General features: G+C 45.4%; 1 protein-coding gene and 2 non-coding genes across 3 annotated transcripts; all 3 read right to left on the bottom strand.

Moving 5' to 3' along the window:
- Positions 1-166: 166 nt before the first annotated feature.
- On the bottom strand, positions 167-20,119 carry nop58 (NOP58 ribonucleoprotein homolog (yeast)). Its single transcript, XM_038983231.1, has 12 exons — positions 19,964-20,119; positions 19,257-19,333; positions 19,058-19,110; positions 17,248-17,509; positions 16,898-16,962; positions 6,815-7,222; positions 6,438-6,601; positions 4,566-4,700; positions 3,284-3,345; positions 1,699-1,838; positions 725-840; positions 167-621 (listed from the first exon to the last, which is right to left on the bottom strand). Exons 1-12 carry the CDS (start codon positions 20,006-20,008, stop codon positions 568-570), a joined length of 1,581 nt encoding a protein of 526 aa, XP_038839159.1. The 5' UTR covers positions 20,009-20,119; the 3' UTR covers positions 167-567.
- Positions 4,420-4,502, bottom strand: LOC120037001. The gene has a single exon (XR_005474720.1). It is a non-coding gene; the product is annotated as a small nucleolar RNA SNORD11B (small nucleolar RNA).
- Positions 6,682-6,762, bottom strand: LOC120037003. Its single transcript, XR_005474721.1, has one exon. It is a non-coding gene; the product is annotated as a small nucleolar RNA SNORD11B (small nucleolar RNA).
- Positions 20,120-22,655: the final 2,536 nt, after the last annotated feature.

A 22,655-nucleotide genomic window follows, 5' to 3' on the forward strand; every position in this document is an offset into this window, starting at 1 on the left:
TGTGCACAAATTTCTAAACTTGTTTAGCTTTGTCATTTTAGGGGTATCGTTTGCAAATTGAGGGGGAAACTATTTAATCATGTTAGAATAAGGCTGTAACGGAACAAAATGTGGACAAAGTCAAGGGGTCTGAATCCACCATAGCTGGAATGAAGGGAAATACCGCTGACTGAGAAAATTGATTTAATCACTTATGGACAAAGACTTGTGGGAAACAGACAAAAAAAACAGATTTTAAAAAAGGCACGTTGTTAAACCAGTGAAGCGTTTCAACAGGAACATTGATACCTGATATTGTATACAGTCTATTGGTTTTTAACTGGTTATTAATAATAAAAGGTTCCAGTAAACTAAAAGGTTCATCTTAAACTCAAATCCTCACAGGAGGATTTATACGCCATCATCAAGTGTCATTCCTAACAGATCAGCTGCTGGTCATTCTGAAATAACCTCTGTCTCGAGTTCTCTGGTCTTTAAACGGCCAGGCTGATACATGAGTCAGTCCGGCCCTGGTAGACACAACGACAACTAAAAGTCCTAATATAATACAGTTTCTCCCCGACCAGATCATTCTCCCTCTTCCTCCTTGACCTTTTTCTTCTTTTTCTTCTTCTTTGACGACTGTAAATCACAAGAAATAACAAATGAGTATGTTTGTTCGGACAGAACGTCTTAGATGAGCAGGAATATATATTCTGGAGGCATGTCCCCATCAGCTACGTACTTCCTCTGTGGGAGAGACGGTCGCCTCCTCTTCCTCTACGTCCATCGCCTCGGCTTTCTTGGACTTCTTTTTCTTCTTCTTGGGAGTTTCTTCTGCTGCCGTTGACGCCTCTGGTTCTGAATGAAAACAGAAAGCACCGTGAGACAATAGAATTTAAGAACCGGTCTCATGTTATTGTGTTATATAACAGGATGGTGTATTATGGTCTCATGTTATTGTGTTATATAACAGGATGGTGTATTATGGTCTCATGTTATGGATTGTGTTATATAACAGGATGGATGGTGTATTATGGTCTCATGTTATTGTGTTATATAACAGGATGGATGGTGTATTATGGTCTCATGTTATTGTGTTATATAACAGGATGGATGGTGTATTATGGTCTCATGTTATTGTGTTATATAACAGGATGGATGGTGTATTATGGTCTCATGTTATTGTGTTATATAACAGGATGGATGGTGTATTATGGTCTCATGTTATTGTGTTATATAACAGGATGGTGTATTATGGTCTCATGTTATTGTGTTATATAACAGGATGGATGGTGTATTATGGTCTCATGTTATTGTGTTATATAACAGGATGGATGGTGTATTATGGTCTCATGTTATTGTGTTATATAACAGGATGGATGGTGTATTGTGGTCTCATGTTATTGTGTTATATAACAGGATGGATGGTGTATTATGGTCTCATGTTATTGTGTTATATAACAGGATGGTGTATTATGGTCTCATGTTATTGTGTTATATAACAGGATGGATGGTGTATTATGGTCTCATGTTATTGTGTTATATAACAGGATGGATGGTGTATTATGGTCTCATGTTATTGTGTTATATAACAGGATGGTGTATTATGGTCTCATGTTATTGTGTTATATAACAGGATGGATGGTGTATTATGGTCTCATGTTATTGTGTTATATAACAGGATGGTGTATTATGGCTAAGAGTTACTCCACTGACCTTCCACCGGTTCTTTCTTGGGTTTCTTGGTTTTGACTGTCACCGGTGTGGCCACCTCTTCCTCCACCTCCTCAAACTTCCTCTTCTTGGAAACAGAGGGGAGGGTGGAGTCTCCGGAGGGGTCGTACACCTTCACGTCACTATGGAGACACGACAGAACGTTGACATAACAGAACATTAGTTACCAGTACAGTTGGTAATTAGTCGACTGGTTGATTGATCGAAAGGCTGTTGGTCGACCAAGATGGTTTTTTTTAGTCGAGCAGTAGCAAGTAAATTTATGGCACACGGGACACCTTTCTGATTCGCGGTCATCTCAGTGAATTGTTTGTGTTTGATTGTTAGTGTACATCAATTCCCCATTATATATATATCACCAGTACTACATTTACCCTTCATTCCTATCATTTACAATCTACAATGTTTGGTGATGGTAATTTCAGTTAAGACAATTGATGTATGGATGACTCATAGTGAAGACTGGGTTTGTGCAGATAAACAATTTACGACGTTTGGAATGAGACTAACGTGAGGTAAACAATAATTAATTAATCAGAAGACTAAGTAAGCAGATATTAAATATCTGAAAGTTATATTAGGAAAATTATAACTTTGTAATCTGAATATTTTCCTTGGTCCCCTGACTTCCTAGTTAATTACCGTTACATGATTAATCAGTTTGATCACGTAATAATAATAATTACAGAGAGTTACTTGATAAATAAGTCATCAGTTTAATGATTCCAAAGACACGACACGGTCGACCAAGATTTGTTGTCGGGGACAGACGGTGACGTTACCAGAGAGACGCGACAGACGGTGACGTTACCAGAGAGACGCGACAGACGGTGACGTTACCAGAGAGACGCGACAGACGGTGACGTTACCAGAGAGACGCGACAGAAGGTTAGTTACCAGAGAGAGGCGACAGAAGGTTAGTTACCAGAGAGAGGCGACAGAAGGTTAGTTACCAGAGAGAGGCGACAGAAGGTTAGTTACCAGAGAGAGGCGACAGAAGGTTAGTTACCAGAGAGACGCGACAGAAGGTTAGTTACCAGAGAGACGCGACAGAAGGTTAGTTACCAGAGAGACGCGACAGAAGGTTAGTTACCAGAGAGACGCGACAGAAGGTTAGTTACCAGAGAGACGCGACAGAAGGTTAGTTACCAGAGAGATGCGACAGAAGGTTAGTTACCAGAGAGAGGCGACAGAAGGTTAGTTACCAGAGAGAGGCGACAGAAGGTTAGTTACCAGAGAGAGGCGACAGAAGGTTAGTTACCAGAGAGATGCGACAGAAGGTTAGTTACCAGAGAGACGCGACAGAAGGTTAGTTACCAGAGAGAGGCGACAGAAGGTTAGTTACCAGAGAGAGGCGACAGAAGGTTAGTTACCAGAGAGAGGCGACAGAAGGTTAGTTACCAGAGAGATGCGACAGAAGGTTAGTTACCAGAGAGACGACAGAAGGTTAGTTACCAGAGAGACGACAGAAGGTTAGTTACCAGAGAGATGCGACAGAAGGTTAGTTACCAGAGAGATGCGACAGAAGGTTAGTTACCCAAGATAGTAGTCTCCAGGTGTAACTCACCTCTTGTGTTGGTATTTGTCAGACTTCGCCATGGCTTTGCCTGTTCCACTGATTCTTCTGATCTGAAGGGAGAAACCAGGGTCAGCACAATAGTAGGGGACCGGTAGAATAGGAGATGAGTAGGGGACTAGCATGATATCACTGTTTAACTTCACTAGGGTAGGGTGCAGCATTTGGAATGAAAAGCGTGCCCAAATTAAACTGCCTGCTACTCAGGCCCAGAAGCTAGGACATGCATATAACTGGTAGATTTGGATAGAAAACACTCAAAAGTTTCCAAAACTGTTCAAATAATGTCTGTGAGTATAACAGAGCTGATTTGGCAGGCGAAAACCGGCGAAAAATCGATCCAGGAAGTAGGATTTTAAAATGTTTGTAGTTTTCTATTCAATGCCATTACAGTATCCATTGACTTATGACTCAAATTGCAGTTCCTATGCCTTCCACTAGATGTCAACAGTCTTTAGAAATTGTTTCAGGCTTGTTTTCTGAAAAATGAGGAATGAGTCGTCTGAATGAGTGGACCTTAAAGTTTCAGAGCTTTTTCATGCGCGCAACCGAGAGTGTGCGTTTCTTGTTTACCTTTTATATTGACAACATTATTGTCCGGTTGAAATATTATCGATTATTTAGGCTAAAAACAACCTGAGGATTGAATATAAACATCGTTTGACATTTTTCTATGAACTTTACGGATACAATTTGGATTTGTCTGCATTTGAGCCTGTGGATTACTGAAGAAAACAAAACGGAGGTTTTTGGATATAAAGAGACTATCGAACAAAAGGAACATTTATTGAGTAAATGAATGTCTTCTGAGTGCAACCATATGAAGATCATCAAAGGTAAGTGATTAATTTTATCTCCATGTCTGACTTGTGTAACTCTTCTACTTGACTGGTTACTGTTTGTAATGATTTGTTTGCTGGGCGATGATCTCAAATAATCGCATGGTATGCTTTCGCCGTAAAGCCTTTTTGAAATCTGACAGCGTGGTTGGATTCACAAGAAGTTCATCTTTAAAACTATGTATAACACTTGTATGTTTACAATGAGTATTTCTGTTTTTGAATTTGGCGCTCTGCAATTTCACTGGATGTTGGCCAGGTGGGACCCAAGCGTACACTAGTTAATAATACAAGCTCAGATGAGGTAGTGACTGAAAAGCATCAGGTAGTTTCAGGACTGTTGACATTGGTCATCATCATCACTGCTTGGCATCTCATGTGGCCTGGTTGTTGTTTTGGGCCTCTAGCAGTAAGGGGCAGAGAGAGCTACTTACTCCCTTCTCCTCTAGGTGGCGTAGTCTGGCCTCCAGCTTGGCGCGGTTCTCAACTCCCATCTCAGCGTTTGTGTCCTCTCCCAGGGCATCGTAGCGGATCGCCAGAGATGCTTTGGCTGCCAGCATCCTGGAGATCTGAGAGGAGAGAAAGAAGCTTGACTAGAACATGACAGCAGTACTGTAGAGACATGCTGATTAAACTAGATCACACCTGGAACATGACAGCAGTACTGTAGTGTGTAGAGACACTGATTCTAGTGATGGCTGGAACATGACAGCAGTACTGTAGTGTGTAGAGACACTGATTCTAGTGATGGCTGGAACATGACAGCAGTACTGTAGTGTGAAGAGACACTGATTCTAGTGATGGCTGGAACATGACAGCAGTACTGTAGTGTGAAGAGACACTGATTCTAGTGATGGCTGGAACATGACAGCAGTACTGTAGTGTGTAGAGACACTGATTCTAGTGATGGCTGGAACATGACAGCAGTACTGTAGTGTGTAGAGACACTGATTCTAGTGATGGCTGGAACATGACAGCAGTACTGTAGTGTGTAGAGACACTGATTCTAGTGATGGCTGGAACATGACAGCAGTACTGTAGTGTGTAGAGACACTGATTCTAGTGATGGCTGGAACATGACAGCAGTACTGTAGTGTGTCGAGACACTGATTCTAGTGATGGCTGGAACATGACAGCAGTACTGTAGTGTGTAGAGACACTGATTCTAGTGATGGCTGGAACATGACAGCAGTACTGTAGTGTGTAGAGACACTGATTCTAGTGATGGCTGGAACATGACAGCAGTACTGTAGTGTGTAGAGACACTGATTCTAGTGATGGCTGGAACATGACAGCGGTACTGTAGTGTGAAGAGACACTGATTCTAGTGATGGCTGGAACATGACAGCAGTACTGTAGTGTGTAGAGACACTGATTCTAGTGATGGCTGGAACATGACAGCAGTACTGTAGTGTGTAGAGACACTGATTCTAGTGATGGCTGGAACATGACAGCAGTACTGTAGTGTGTAGAGACACTGATTCTAGTGATGGCTGGAACATGACAGCAGTACTGTAGTGTGTAGAGACACTGATTCTAGTGATGGCTGGAACATGACAGCAGTACTGTAGTGTGTAGAGACACTGATTCTAGTGATGGCTGGAACATGACAGCAGTACTGTAGTGTGTAGAGACACTGATTCTAGTGATGGCTGGAACATGACAGCAGTACTGTAGTGTGAAGAGACACTGATTCTAGTGATGGCTGGAACATGACAGCAGTACTGTAGTGTGTAGAGACACTGATTCTAGTGATGGCTGGAACATGACAGCAGTACTGTAGTGTGTAGAGACACTGATTCTAGTGATGGCTGGAACATGACAGCAGTACTGTAGTGTGTAGAGACACTGATTCTAGTGATGGCTGGAACATGACAGCAGTACTGTAGTGTGAAGAGACACTGATTCTAGTGATGGCTGGAACATGACAGCAGTACTGTAGTGTGTAGAGACACTGATTCTAGTGATGGCTGGAACATGACAGCAGTACTGTAGTGTGTAGAGACACTGATTCTAGTGATGGCTGGAACATGACAGCAGTACTGTAGTGTGTAGAGACACTGATTCTAGTGATGGCTGGAACATGACAGCAGTACTGTAGTGTGTAGAGACACTGATTCTAGTGATGGCTGGAACATGACAGCAGTACTGTAGTGTGTAGAGACACTGATTCTAGTGATGGCTGGAACATGACAGCAGTACTGTAGTGTGTAGAGACACTGATTCTAGTGATGGCTGGAACATGACAGCAGTACTGTAGTGTGTAGAGACACTGATTCTAGTGATGGCTGGAACAAAAGCCTCACCTTGCCCTTGTTCTTGGCCGAGGTCTGTCCCACCAGAGAGGCGTGGTAGATGAGACCATATTTGGGCGTGTCTCTGCGTGTCTTCAGGGCTCTGAACAGGGCCTTCTCTGCTCCCAGGATCTGGACTGTGGAGGCCGGGTGCTTGGCCAGGTTCAACAGGGACCCTGTCAGAGAGAACCAGAACATTTAGGAGCAGTTGGACTTTACAGCCGCCTACTACAGGTGTCCCGGTAAAAGGTTTTAATACAAGCTCAGATGAGGTAGTGACTGAAAAGCATCAGGTTTCAGGATTGTTGACATATAGTCATCATAATCACGGCTTGTTTTGTGTTGTGAATGATTCCTGCTGTGTGATTGGCTGTTAGATCATGACTCACCAGCATGTGAGATGAGCCGTGCCCCCACCAGTTCCCCCACCATGACAGTCAGGTTGGGAGCGATAGCCATCATCCTGTTCTTCAGATAGTCGTACAGCTGGGTGCGGTACTCTGTAATATCTATCACCTGGTCACACAGGTGCATGATGTTGCCGATGTCCTCCTCGGACACCTCCGTTCCCATGGAGATCTCCGCGGCCAGTTTGACCTCCGCCTCCACCTCCTCGGGGAGATGTTCAGACAGGTCAGTGGTTGCCACGTTGGTACGAGCGCCGATCGTGCGGACACTCTTGCAGTAGGCCAGGTTGTCAGTGATGATCTTTCCCACCTCAGGGAAGTGCCAGCCGTACCACTCTCTACAGCGCATGATGTAGTTGTTGAGCTCCTTGTCCAGGTCATCCAGCAGAGCTGCACAGATCAGACCACTAGTTACACCTGTTACAGACCACTAGTTACACCTGTTACAGACCACTAGTTACACCTGTTACAGAGCTGCACAGATCAGACCACTAGTTACACCTGTTACAGACCACTAGTTACACCTGTTACAGACCACTAGTTACACCTGTTACAGAGCTGTAGAGATCAGACCACTAGTTACACCTGTTACAGACCACTAGTTACACCTGTTACAGAGCTGTAGAGATCAGACCACTAGTTACACCTGTTACAGACCACTAGTTACACCTGTTACAGACCACTAGTTACACCTGTTACAGACCACTAGTTACACCTGTTACAGACCACTAGTTACACCTGTTACAGAGCTGCACAGATCAGACCACTAGTTACACCTGTTACAGACCACTAGTTACACCTGTTACAGAGCTGCACAGATCAGACCACTAGTTACACCTGTTACAGAGCTGTAGAGATCAGACCACTAGTTACACCTGTTACAGACCACTAGTTACACCTGTTACAGACCACTAGTTACACCTGTTACAGAGCTGTAGAGATCAGACCACTAGTTACACCTGTTACAGACCACTAGTTACACCTGTTACAGACCACTAGTTACACCTGTTACAGACCACTAGTTACACCTGTTACAGAGCTGTAGAGATCAGACCACTAGTTACACCTGTTACAGACCACTAGTTACACCTGTTACAGACCACTAGTTACACCTGTTACAGAGCTGTAGAGATCAGACCACTAGTTACACCTGTTACAGACCACTAGTTACACCTGTTACAGACCACTAGTTACACCTGTTACAGACCACTAGTTACACCTGTTACAGAGCTGTAGAGATCAGACCACTAGTTACACCTGTTACAGACCACTAGTTACACCTGTTACAGACCACTAGTTACACCTGTTACAGACCACTAGTTACACCTGTTACAGAGCACTAGTTACACCTGTTACAGACCACTAGTTACACCTGTTACAGAGCACTAGTTACACCTGTTACAGAGCTGTAGAGATCAGACCACTAGTTACACCTGTTACAGACCACTAGTTACACCTGTTACAGACCACTAGTTACACCTGTTACAGACCACTAGTTACACCTGCTACAGAGCTGTAGAGATCAGACCACTAGTTACACCTGTTACAGACCACTAGTTACACCTGTTACAGACCACTAGTTACACCTGTTACAGAGCTGTAGAGATCAGACCACTAGTTACACCTGTTACAGACCACTAGTTACACCTGTTACAGACCACTAGTTACACCTGTTACAGACCACTAGTTACACCTGTTACAGACCACTAGTTACACCTGTTACAGACCACTAGTTACACCTGTTACAGACCACTAGTTACACCTGTTACAGACCACTAGTTACACCTGTTACAGACCACTAGTTACACCTGTTACAGAGCTGTAGAGATCAGACCACTAGTTACACCTGTTACAGACCACTAGTTACACCTGTTACAGACCACTAGTTACACCTGTTACAGAGCTGTAGAGATCAGACCACTAGTTACACCTGCTACAGACCACTAGTTACACCTGTTACAGACCACTAGTTACACCTGTTACAGACCACTAGTTACACCTGTTACAGACCACTAGTTACACCTGTTACAGAGCTGCACAGATCAGACCACTAGTTACACCTGTTACAGACCACTAGTTACACCTGTTACAGACCACTAGTTACACCTGTTACAGAGCTGTAGAGATCAGACCACTAGTTACACCTGCTACAGACCACTAGTTACACCTGTTACAGACCACTAGTTACACCTGTTACAGACCACTAGTTACACCTGTTACAGACCACTAGTTACACCTGTTACAGACCACTAGTTACACCTGTTACAGACCACTAGTTACACCTGTTACAGACCACTAGTTACACCTGTTACAGACCACTAGTTACACCTGTTACAGACCACTAGTTACACCTGTTACAGACCACTAGTTACACCTGCTACAGAGCTGTAGAGATCAGACCACTAGTTACACCTGTTACAGACCACTAGTTACACCTGTTACAGACCACTAGTTACACCTGTTACAGACCACTAGTTACACCTGTTACAGACCACTAGTTACACCTGTTACAGACCACTAGTTACACCTGTTACAGACCACTAGTTACACCTGTTACAGACCACTAGTTACACCTGTTACAGAGCTGTAGAGATCAGACCACTAGTTACACCTGTTACAGACCACTAGTTACACCTGTTACAGACCACTAGTTACACCTGTTACAGAGCTGTAGAGATCAGACCACTAGTTACACCTGTTACAGACCACTAGTTACACCTGTTACAGACCACTAGTTACACCTGTTACAGACCACTAGTTACACCTGTTACAGACCACTAGTTACACCTGTTACAGACCACTAGTTACACCTGTTACAGACCACTAGTTACACCTGTTACAGACCACTAGTTACACCTGTTACAGACCACTAGTTACACCTGTTACAGACCACTAGTTACACCTGTTACAGACCACTAGTTACACCTGTTACAGAGCTGTAGAGATCAGACCACTAGTTACACCTGTTACAGACCACTAGTTACACCTGTTACAGACCACTAGTTACACCTGTTACAGACCACTAGTTACACCTGTTACAGACCACTAGTTACACCTGTTACAGACCACTAGTTACACCTGTTACAGACCACTAGTTACACCTGTTACAGACCACTAGTTACACCTGTTACAGACCACTAGTTACACCTGTTACAGAGCTGTAGAGATCAGACCACTAGTTACACCTGTTACAGACCACTAGTTACACCTGTTACAGACCACTAGTTACACCTGTTACAGAGCTGTAGAGATCAGACCACTAGTTACACCTGTTACAGACCACTAGTTACACCTGTTACAGACCACTAGTTACACCTGTTACAGAGCTGTAGAGATCAGACCACTAGTTACACCTGTTACAGACCACTAGTTACACCTGTTACAGACCACTAGTTACACCTGTTACAGAGCTGCACAGATCAAACCACTAGTTACACCTGCTACAGACCACTAGTTACACCTGTTACAGACCACTAGTTACACCTGTTACAGAGCTGCACAGATCAGACCACTAGTTACACCTGTTACAGACCACTAGTTACACCTGTTACAGACCACTAGTTACACCTGTTACAGACCACTAGTTACACCTGTTACAGAGCTGCACAGATCAAACCAGCCCATAATACCAGTTACACCTGTCCACCGCCCATAATACCAGTTACGCCTGTCCACAGCCCATAATACCAGTTACGCCTGTCCACCGCCCATAATACCAGTTACACCTGTCCACAGCCCATAATACCAGTTACGCCTGTCCACAGCCCATAATACCAGTTACACCTGTCCACAGCCCATAATACCAGTTACGCCTGTCTACAGACCATAATACCAGTTACACCTGTCCACAGCCCATAATACCAGTTACGCCTGTCCACAGCCCATAATACCAGTTACGCCTGTCCACAGACCATAATACCAGTTACACCTGTCCACAGCCCATAATACCAGTTACGCCTGTCCACAGCCCATAATACCAGTTACACCTGTCCACAGCCCATAATACCAGTTACGCCTGTCCACAGCCCATAATACCAGTTACGCCTGTCTACAGACCACTAGTTACACCTGTCTACAGCCCATAATACCAGTTACACCTGTCCACAGCCCATAATACCAGTTACACCTGTCTACAGCCCATAATACCAGTTACACCTGTCTACAGCCCATAATACCAGTTACACCTGTCCACAGCCCATAATACCAGTTACGCCTGTCCACAGCCCATAATACCAGTTACACCTGTCCACAGCCCATAATACCAGTTACACCTGTCCACAGCCCATAATACCAGTTACACCTGTCTACAGCCCATAATACCAGTTACGCCTGTCCACAGCCCATAATACCAGTTACGCCTGTCCACAGCCCACTAGTTACACCTGTCTACAGACCATAATACCAGTTACACCTGTCTACAGCCCATAATACCAGTTACACCTGTCCACAGACCATAATACCAGTTACACCTGTCCACAGACCATAATACCAGTTACACCTGTCCACAGACCATAATACCAGTTACACCTGTCTACAGCCCATAATACCAGTTACACCTGTCCACAGACCATAATACCAGTTACACCTGTCCACAGCCCATAATACCAGTTACGCCTGTCCACCGCCCATAATACCAGTTACACCTGTCTACAGCCCATAATACCAGTTACGCCTGTCTACAGCCCATAATACCAGTTACGCCTGTCCACAGCCCATAATACCAGTTACACCTGTCTACAGCCCATAATACCAGTTACACCTGTCTACAGCCCATAATACCAGTTACGCCCGTCCACCGCCCATAATACCAGTTACGCCTGTCTACAGCCCATAATACCAGTTACGCCTGTCCACAGCCCAGAATACCAGTTACACCTGTCTACAGACCATAATACCAGTTACGCCCGTCTACAGCCCAGAATACCAGTTACACCCGTCTACAGCCCATAATACCAGTTACACCTGTCTACAGACCATAATACCAGTTACACCTGTCTACAGCCCATAATACCAGTTACGCCCGTCCACAGCCCAGAATACCAGTTACACCTGTCTACAGCCCATAATACCAGTTACACCTGTCTACAGCCCATAATACCAGTTACACCTGTCTACAGCCCATAATACCAGTTACACCTGTCTACAGCCCATAATACCAGTTACACCTGTCTACAGACCATAATACCAGTTACACCTGTCTACAGCCCATAATACCAGTTACACCTGTCTACAGCCCATAATACCAGTTACACCTGTCTACAGACCATAATACCAGTTACACCTGTCTACAGACCATAATACTAGTTACACCTGTCTACAGACCACTAGTTACACCTGTCTACAGCCCATAATACCAGTTACACCTGTCTACAGACCACTAGTTACGCCTGTCCACCGCCCATAATACCAGTTACGCCCGTCCACAGCCCATAATACCAGTTACGCCTGTCCACAGCCCATAATACCAGTTACGCCTGTCCACAGCCCATAATACCAGTTACGCCTGTCTACAGCCCATAATACCAGTTACGCCTGTCTACAGCCCATAATACCAGTTACGCCTGTCCACAGCCCATAATACCAGTTACGCCTGTCCACAGCCCATAATACCAGTTACACCTGTCCACAGCCCATAATACCAGTTACGCCTGTCCACAGCCCATAATACCAGTTACACCTGTCCACAGCCCATAATACCAGTTACGCCTGTCTACAGCCCATAATACCAGTTACACCTGTCCACAGCCCATAATACCAGTTACACCTGTCCACAGCCCATAATACCAGTTACGCCTGTCCACCGCCCATAATACCAGGTACGCCCGTCCACAGCCCATAATACCAGTTACGCCTGTCTACAGACCATAATACCAGTTACGCCTGTCTACAGCCCATAATACCAGTTACACCTGTCCACAGCCCATAATACCAGTTACACCTGTCCACAGCCCATAATACCAGTTACGCCCGTCCACAGCCCATAATACCAGTTACGCCTGTCTACAGACCATAATACCAGTTACGCCTGTCTACAGACCATAATACCAGTTACACCTGTCCACAGCCCATAATACCAGTTACGCCTGTCCACCGCCCATAATACCAGGTACGCCCGTCCACAGCCCATAATACCAGTTACGCCTGTCTACAGACCATAATACCAGTTACGCCTGTCCACAGACCATAATACCAGTTACACCTGTCCACAGCCCATAATACCAGTTACGCCTGTCTACAGCCCATAATACCAGTTACACCTGTCCACCGCCCATAATACCAGTTACGCCTGTCTACAGCCCATAATACCAGTTACGCCTGTCCACCGCCCATAATACCAGTTACGCCTGTCCACAGCCCATAATACCAGTTACACCTGTCTACAGCCCATAATACCAGTTACGCCTGTCCACAGACCATAATACCAGTTACGCCCGTCCACAGCCCATAATACCAGTTACGCCCGTCCACAGCCCATAATACCAGGTACGCCCGTCCACAGCCCATAATACCAGGTACGCCCGTCCACAGCCCATAATACCAGGTACGCCTGTCCACAGCCCATAATACCAGTTACGCCTGTCCACCGCCCATAATACCAGTTACGCCTGTCCACCGCCCATAATACCAGTTACGCCTGTCTACAGCCCATAATACCAGTTACACCCGTCCACAGCCCATAATACCAGTTACACCTGTCTACAGACCATAATACCAGTTACGCCTGTCCACAGCCCATAATACCAGTTACGCCTGTCCACAGACCATAATACCAGTTACGCCTGTCTACAGCCCATAATACCAGTTACGCCTGTCCACAGCCCATAATACCAGTTACACCTGTCTACAGACCATAATACTAGTTACGCCTGTCCACAGCCCATAATACCAGTTACACCTGTCTACAGACCATAATACCAGTTACGCCTGTCCACAGCCCATAATACCAGTTACGCCTGTCCACAGCCCATAATACCAGTTACGCCTGTCCACAGCCCATAATACCAGTTACGCCTGTCTACAGCCCATAATACCAGTTACACCTGTCTACAGACCATAATACTAGTTACACCTGTCCACAGCCCATAATACCAGTTACACCTGTCTACAGCCCATAATACCAGTTACACCTGTCTACAGCCCATAATACCAGTTACGCCTGTCCACAGCCCATAATACCAGTTACGCCTGTCTACAGCCCATAATACCAGTTACGCCTGTCCACCGCCCATAATACCAGTTACGCCTGTCCACAGCCCATAATACCAGTTACACCTGTCTACAGCCCATAATACCAGTTACGCCTGTCCACCGCCCATAATACCAGTTACGCCTGTCTACAGCCCATAATACCAGTTACACCTGTCCACAGCCCATAATACCAGTTACACCTGTCTACAGCCCATAATACCAGTTACGCCTGTCCACAGCCCATAATACCAGTTACGCCTGTCCACAGCCCATAATACCAGTTACGCCCGTCTACAGCCCATAATACCAGTTACGCCTGTCCACCGCCCATAATACCAGTTACACCTGTCTACAGCCCATAATACCAGTTACGCCTGTCCACAGCCCATAATACCAGTTACGCCTGTCCACAGCCCATAATACCAGTTACACCTGTCTACAGACCATAATACCAGTTACGCCTGTCCACCGCCCATAATACCAGTTACGCCTGTCCACAGCCCATAATACCAGTTACACCTGTCTACAGCCCATAATACCAGTTACGCCTGTCCACAGCCCATAATACCAGTTACACCTGTCTACAGCCCATAATACCAGTTACGCCTGTCTACAGCCCATAATACCAGTTACACCTGTCCACCGCCCATAATACCAGTTACGCCTGTCTACAGACCATAATACCAGTTACACCTGTCTACAGCCCATAATACCAGTTACACCTGTCTACAGACCATAATACTAGTTACACCTGTCTACAGACCACTAGTTACACCTGTCTACAGACCATAATACTAGTTACACCTGTCTACAGCCCATAATACCAGTTACACCTGTCTACAGCCCATAATACCAGTTACACCTGTCTACAGCCCATAATACCAGTTACACCTGTCTACAGACCATAATACTAGTTACACCTGTCTACAGACCACTAGTTACACCTGTCTACAGACCATAATACTAGTTACACCTGTCTACAGACCACTAGTTACACCTGTCTACAGCCCATAATACCAGTTACACCTGTCTACAGCCCATAATACCAGTTACACCTGTCCACAGACCATAATACCAGTTACGCCTGTCTACAGCCCATAATACCAGTTACACCTGTCTACAGCCCATAATACCAGTTACACCTGTCTACAGCCCATAATACCAGTTACACCTGTCTACAGCCCATAATACCAGTTACACCTGTCTACAGCCCATAATACCAGTTACACCTGTCTACAGCCCATAATACCAGTTACGCCTGTCTACAGCCCATAATACCAGTTACGCCTGTCTACAGCCCATAATACCAGTTACACCTGTCTACAGCCCATAATACCAGTTATACCTGTCTACAGATAATCAAGGTTTTTACGTGTTTCATTTGTCTGTATAAAGCATCCTTGTTTTATGTTGTCCCTTCACATGGAGAGACTACGACAGGGATGAGCAACAGGCTCTCCTGCATTCTGTAGCAGAATGCGGCCCCCCCACTCTATAGCAGAATGCGGCCCCCCACTCTATAGCAGAATGTGGCCCCCCACTCTATAGCAGAATGTGGCCCCCCACTCTATAGCAGAATGTGGCCCCCCCACTCTATAGCAGAATGTGGCCCCCCCACTCTATAGCAGAATGTGGCCCCCCCACTCTATAGCAGAATGTGGCCCCCCCACTCTATAGCAGAATGTGGCCCCCCCACTCTATAGCAGAATGTGGCCCCCCCACTCTATAGCAGAATGTGGCCCCCCCACTCTATAGCAGAATGTGGCCCCCCCCACTCTATAGCAGAATGTGGCCCCCCCACTCTATAGCAGAATGTGGCCCCCCCACTCTATAGCAGAATGTGGCCCCCCCACTCTATAGCAGAATGTGGCCCCCCACTCTATAGCAGAATGTGGCCCCCCCACTCTATAGCAGAATGTGGCCCCCCACTCTATAGCAGAATGTGGCCCCCCCACTCTATAGCAGAATGTGGCCCCCCCACTCTATAGCAGAATGTGGCCCCCCCACTCTATAGCAGAATGTGGCCCCCCCACTCTATAGCAGAATGTGGCCCCCCCACTCTATAGCAGAATGTGGCCCCCCCACTCTATAGCAGAATGTGGCCCCCCCACTCTATAGCAGAATGTGGCCCCCCCACTCTATAGCAGAATGTGGCCCCCCCACTCTATAGCAGAATGTGGCCCCCCCACTCTATAGCAGAATGTGGCCCCCCCACTCTATAGCAGAATGTGGCCCCCCACTCTATAGCAGAATGTGGCCCCCCACTCTATAGCAGAATGTGGCCCCCCACTCTATAGCAGAATGTGGCCCCCCACTCTATAGCAGAATGTGGCCCCCCACTCTATAGCAGAATGTGGCCCCCCACTCTATAGCAGAATGTGCCCCCCCACTCTATAGCAGAATGTGCCCCCCACTCTATAGCAGAATGTGCCCCCCACTCTATAGCAGAATGTGCCCCCCACTCTATAGCAGAAGGTGCCCCCCACTCTATAGCAGAAGGTGGCCCCCACTCTATAGCAGAAGGTGGCCCCCACTCTATAGCAGAAGGTGGCCCCCACTCTATAGCAGAATGTGGCCCCCACTCTATAGCAGAATGTGGCCCCCACTCTATAGCAGAATGTGGCCCCCACTCTATAGCAGAATGTGGCCCCCACTCTATAGCAGAATGTGGCCCCCACTCTATAGCAGAATGTGGCCCCACTCTATAGCAGAATGTGTCCCCACTCTATAGCAGAATGTGTCCCCACTCTATAGCAGAATGTGCCCCCACTCTATAGCAGAATGTGTAGGAATGAAAGCTAAAAGTGAAACTATCTTGAAACTAGCCCCCCAACCCCATCAAAGTTGCCCATCCCTAATCTAAGAGGAGGTACTTACAGATAGCTTGAACTATCATGGTATCCACTTTGTCAGGGCTGAACTTCAGCTTGTAACGGGACAAACTGAGGAAAGAGAAACAGATCAGGACCTGCCATAGCAGCCTTTCAGGTCTTATGAATACGACAGAGAGGTGCTGCCTCAGGGGTAGTGACGAATGCTGAGGAAATCCACATGAGGTTTCAGACAGCATGATATAATCATCGGCAACACCACACACTACATATTAACGTAAGTAAATTATAAAGTGTTTCGTCTGTAATATCTTTTGTTATAAGACTAGTTGTCGTCATCTAATGGGATCCTAATAAATTCCAAAAACACCAAGTGGTGTGTGTGTTTCACCCTACCTGTGAGCCAGTCCCAGAGACATGGCGCTGATCTCCCGGGGGGGCAGCCCAGTGATCAGGGCCTCCATCTGTGTCCTGATGCCTCTCATCAGCTCTGCCACCGCAGGGCTGTGGACACAGCTCAGGTTCAACTTCTCCTTGATGACGCCCCCCAGCTTAGCGTCGCTGATGGCCAGCTGTTCATGAGCTTCTTTAGCCACCACTTTCTTCAGGATCTTCTTCAGACTCTTCCCCATCTTCCCTTCCGTCATGGCAGTGGCCGCTGGGCACAGGAGAGAAGGTGTGTTACAGTTACAACATGAAGACGTTTACACGCTACGCGCTTCAGCGCTCTGGAGTCCAGTTCTGTGAGCTTGTGTGGTCTACCACTTTGCGGCCGAGCCGTTGTTGCTCCTAGACATTTCCAGTTCCCAATAACAGCACTTAGTTGACCGGGACAGCTCTAGTAAGGCAGTAATTTGACAAACTGACTTGTTGGAAAGGTGGCATCCTATGACGGTGCCACATTGGAAGTTACTGAGCTCTTCAGTAAGGCCATTCTACTGCCAATATAAAAAAAAATATATATTTCACTTTTATTTAACCAGATAGGCTGCGACCTGGCCAAGATAAAGCATAGCAATTCGACACATACAACACAGAGTTACACATGGAATAAACAAAACATACAGTCAATAATACAGTAGGAAAAAAAGTATATATACAATGTGAGCAAATTATGTAAGATAAGGGAGGTAAGGCAATAAATAGGCCATGGTGGCAAAGTAATTACAATATAGCGATTAAACATGAACGGTATATGTGCAGAAGATGAATGTGCAAGTAGAGATACTGGGGTGCAAAGGAGCAAAATAAATAAACACAGTATGGGGATGAGGTAGATAGGCTGTTTACAGATGGGCTATGTTCAGGTGCAGTGATCTGTGAGCTGCTCTGACAGTAATGTTTGTCTATGGAGATTGCATGGCGGTGTGCTCGATTTTATACACCTGTCAGCAACGGGTGTGGCTAAAATAGCCGAATCCACTAATTGGACAGGGTGTCCACATACACTACATATACAAACGACTTAATAGTTCCAACACGAAGACACACAGGACATTGGTATTAATTCATAGAATCCACATTGTTGTTAGGAGGGCGAGTTGAACAACTGGCTGCGGTCAGTGTTTGTTACGGTGGTTACGGTTAGCCGAGGTCTCAGTGGTAGTGAGGAATACTGCTGAATGACCACATTGTTGTTAGGAGGGTGAGTTGAACAACTGGCTGCGGTCAGTGTTTGTTACGGTGGTTACGGTTAGCCGAGGTCTCAGTGGTAGTGAGGAATACTGCTGAATGACCACATGGTTGATTCAGACACCTAAAGGCTTCTGCATGCTTCCCATCACAAACAGGTGGGAATAGTTAGTGCATATCTTAGGAAACGTGTTTGGTCTTCAGTCAGGGTTTTCCCCCAGCTGTTTGTGCACACTTCAACAATACTCGTTTTTCATTCACATTTTCTAAAATACAGCACCAAACAGCTTACTTAGATGTAAAATTGTATTTAAAAAAATGACATTTCTTGAGCCATCTTCAATTAATTCTGACTAGTTTGAGGAAGTGTATAATGGCTACGGCGTCTCAAAATGGACAAACACAACTATTGCCGCTTTTCTCATTTTTCAAGCGAAGGTCTTTTAAGGGAGTATGCGAGCACACTTTTGGTTCACCTAGCTGAAGCATGCAGAAGCCTTAACTCCGACAGCCCGTGTGCACTAACTGGTACACTATAGTGAGCAACAACAGGAGAGGTGAAAGTATTGTCTACCTGCCAAAGCCTCTGTTGTGTCCTGGAATTTCTCAAAATGCTTCAACTTCACTCTGGAAGGAGAAATGGTGGCGACATGTTATTTGTGAACTCCAGAAACATGTTCCTTATGCTGATAATGTGTAATACTACTGTTCATTGACAACGTATTCCCTCGAATCTAAGCACTCCTTTCTCCAGATTTGGGGCCAAAACTCACACTTTGTTGGCCTTCTCCGGCGTTTCAAACTCCTTCCATAAACTGTCCACCTCTTGGAGCTTTGACTCATCTAGGACCTGAAACAAAAAAAGGTTTAAAGTTCTATCAAGTACACCATACATTACTTGCATTTAACTCATATCGGTTTACATGTGTCAACTGGGTCATGATCTGTAAAGGGTGACTAGAAAGCCAGCACGAGGTCCTTCCAAAGTACCACGCACCAGTTATGCTAACTAGGCTAGGAAGATAAGCCTATTTGAAATGTTAGGTAAGCATTGGCAACAAAATAAATCATTTAACTTCTAAAATAGAACGGGTTCAAATAGTTGCATAATTACAAAAGCCAAGTCCAAGGTACTAAAGGATCTGTATATCCAGCAGATATAGGCAACTTAGCTTGCTAACTTGCCACATGCAACGTGGTTGCATAACTACAGCGTGTTGAATGAGAAGGCCCAGTTGCGGTAAAGGTTTGCATGCGATAATTACCACGAGGACCTTAATAGAGAAGCCATGTGTACTGTAAACAATGTGAAACAGGTCTTAACATTGAAATACTTTGTATTTTAATACAATATCTAGTTACTCCAGGAAAACGTATTTAGCTAGCTAATTACACCGCGAACCAGGTTAAATTATAAAAATTGTCATGCACCCATCTAAAATTATTAGAATTTAGAATATAACTTTAGCTAAATACTCACTTTAAATATTGCATAACCAGCAGCGGTTTCAAATAAAACAAGCATCTCTGACGCTTTTTCACCGTTTAAACCCGAAACAAAACTCTCTCCTACTGATCCTTCGCTAGTCGCAGTTCCAATAGAAAAGTGTTCCACGCGGTGATCTGTGTGCCTCACCCGGAAGCACGTCCTCTCTCCAACATCGCGAGAAGTGGCAGCGGGAACTATTTGGAGACAAACAAATCAGACTCGAACATTTTGGTCGCCAACCGCGTACACGTATTTTGCAGTTGTTATCGTGCTTAAAGTTCCTAGCGCCAACAGTGCATGTTCCATACAGTAAAACCTTGCAGTACAAGACGATAGACGCAAATCCCCCCAAAATAAGACAGGAATTAATCAAATCAAATAAAAACGTATATATAAAAGTTTACTGTCACACACCGGTTAGTTGTTTTACAGGGTCAGCTATAGTAGTACAGAGCAAATTAAGGTTAAATGCCTTGCTCAAGGGCACATCAACAGATTGTTTTACCTTGTAGGCTTGGGTATTCAAAACCGGGAACTTTCTGTTACTGGCCCAACATTAACCACTAGGCTACCTAGACGGGAATGTAAATATATATATGATGGTGTGTATAGACATTATGGACAGTATATCAATAGAAAAGGTGTGTACAGCAGTAGTTATATAAAGTACCACAGTATGAGTCATAATACCCATAAAACCTAGCGGTCAAACATGGAAATGGTTCCAATCGTTTTTTCCACCATTCATTTTTCCCACAGGGGATTTTAGAAACACTTAAAATCAGGGCTGTGTTTCGTGTACGCTTACCTTGGTGTGACGTTTTGATAACCATCAAAATCTCTCTCGGGAAAAGATTACTTTTATCAATATATTCGACTGTATTCGCCCCCCCAAAAGGAAATGCTAATTAGCTGCTAATGTGGCTATCATAAAGAACTACAAATATCCTGATGATCTGGATGAGACTGCAGAATCAAGGCAAAGGTAAGAATCTCTGGATTAACTATCTAATGTTAGCTAAATTTCTATTTCTGAAACTGTCCGCCGCCATTGTCGCACCCCCTATTACCAGCCTGTTCAACCTCTCCTTCGTATCATCTGAGATCCCCAAGGATTGGAAAGCTGCCGCGGTCATCCCCCTCTTCAAAGGGGGAGACACCCTGGACCCAGACTGTTACAGACCTATATCCATCCTGCCCTGCCTATCTAAGGTCTTCGAAAGCCAAGTCAACAAACAGATCACTGACCATCTCGAATCCCACCGTACCTTCTCCGCTGTGCAATCCGGTTTCCGAGCCGGTCACGGGTGCACCTCAGCCACGCTCAAGGTACTAAACGATATCATAACCGCCATCGATAAAAGACAGTACTGTGCAGCCGTCTTCATCGACCTGGCCAAGGCTTTCGACTCTGTCAATCACCATATTCTTATCGGCAGACTCAGTAGCCTCGGTTTTTCTAATGACTGCCTTGCCTGGTTCACCAACTACTTTGCAGACAGAGTTCAGTGTGTCAAATCGGAGGGCATGTTGTCCGGTCCTCTGGCAGTCTCTATGGGGGTACCACAGGGTTCAATTCTCGGGTCGACTCTTTTCTCTGTATATATCAATGATGTTGCTCTTGCTGCGGGCGATTCCCTGATCCACCTCTACGCAGACGACACCATTCTGTATACTTCTGGCCCTTCCTTGGACACTGTGCTATCTAACCTCCAAACGAGCTTCAATGCCATACAACACTCCTTCCGTGGCCTCCAACTGCTCTTAAACGCTAGTAAAACCAAATGCATGCTTTTCAACCATTCGCTGCCTGCACCCGCACGCCCGACTAGCATCACCACCCTGGACGGTTCTGACCTAGAATATGTGGACATCTATAAGTACCTAGGTGTCTGGCTAGACTGCAAACTCTCCTTCCAGACTCATATCAAACATCTCCAATCCAAAATCAAATCTAGAGTCGGCTTTCTATTTCGCAACAAAGCCTCCTTCACTTACGCCGCCAAACTTACCCTAGTAAAACTGACTATCCTACCGATCCTCGACTTTGGCGATGTCATCTACAAAATAGCTTCCAATACTCTACTCAGCAAACTGGATGCAGTTTATCACAGTGCCATCCGTTTTGTTACTAAAGCACCTTATACGACCCACCACTGCGACCTGTATGCCCTAGTCGGCTGGCCCTCGCTACATGTTCGTCGTCAGACCCACTGGCTCCAGGTCATCTACAAGGCTATGCTAGGTAAAGTGCCGCCTTATCTCAGTTCACTGGTCACGATGGCTACACCCACCCGTAGCACGCGCTCCAGCAGGTGTATCTCACTGATCATCCCTAAAGCCAAAACCTCATTTGGACGCCTTTCCTTCCAGTTCTCTGCTGCCTGCGACTGGAACGAATTGCAAAAATTTCTGTAGTTGGAGACTTTTATCTCCCTCAACAACTTTAAACATCTGCTATCCGAGCAGCTAACCGATCGCTGCAGCTGTACATAGTCCATCGGTATATAGCCCACCCAATTTACCTACCTCACCCCCCATACTGCTTTTATTTATTTACTTTTCTGCTCTTTTGCACACCAGTATCTCTACTTGCACATGATCATCTGATGATTTATCACTCCAGTGTTAATCTGCTAAATTGTAATTATTCGATTTATTGCCTACCTCCTCATGCCTTTTG

Source organism: Salvelinus namaycush, unplaced genomic scaffold, assembly GCF_016432855.1.
Source record: "Salvelinus namaycush isolate Seneca unplaced genomic scaffold, SaNama_1.0 Scaffold154, whole genome shotgun sequence".
In the NCBI taxonomy this organism is placed as follows: Eukaryota; Metazoa; Chordata; class Actinopteri; order Salmoniformes; family Salmonidae; genus Salvelinus; species Salvelinus namaycush.

Coding starts and splice junctions, on each gene's coding strand:
- nop58 (XM_038983231.1), bottom strand. CDS start 20,008: ATGCTTGTTTTATTTGAAACCGCTGCTGGTTATGCAATATTTAAA. Junction 16,963..17,247: donor TCTCTGGGACTGGCTCACAG/GTAGGGTGAAAC, acceptor CTCTTTCCTCAG/TTTGTCCCGTTACAAGCTGA. Junction 622..724: donor CCGTCTCTCCCACAGAGGAA/GTACGTAGCTGA, acceptor TGTGATTTACAG/TCGTCAAAGAAGAAGAAAAA.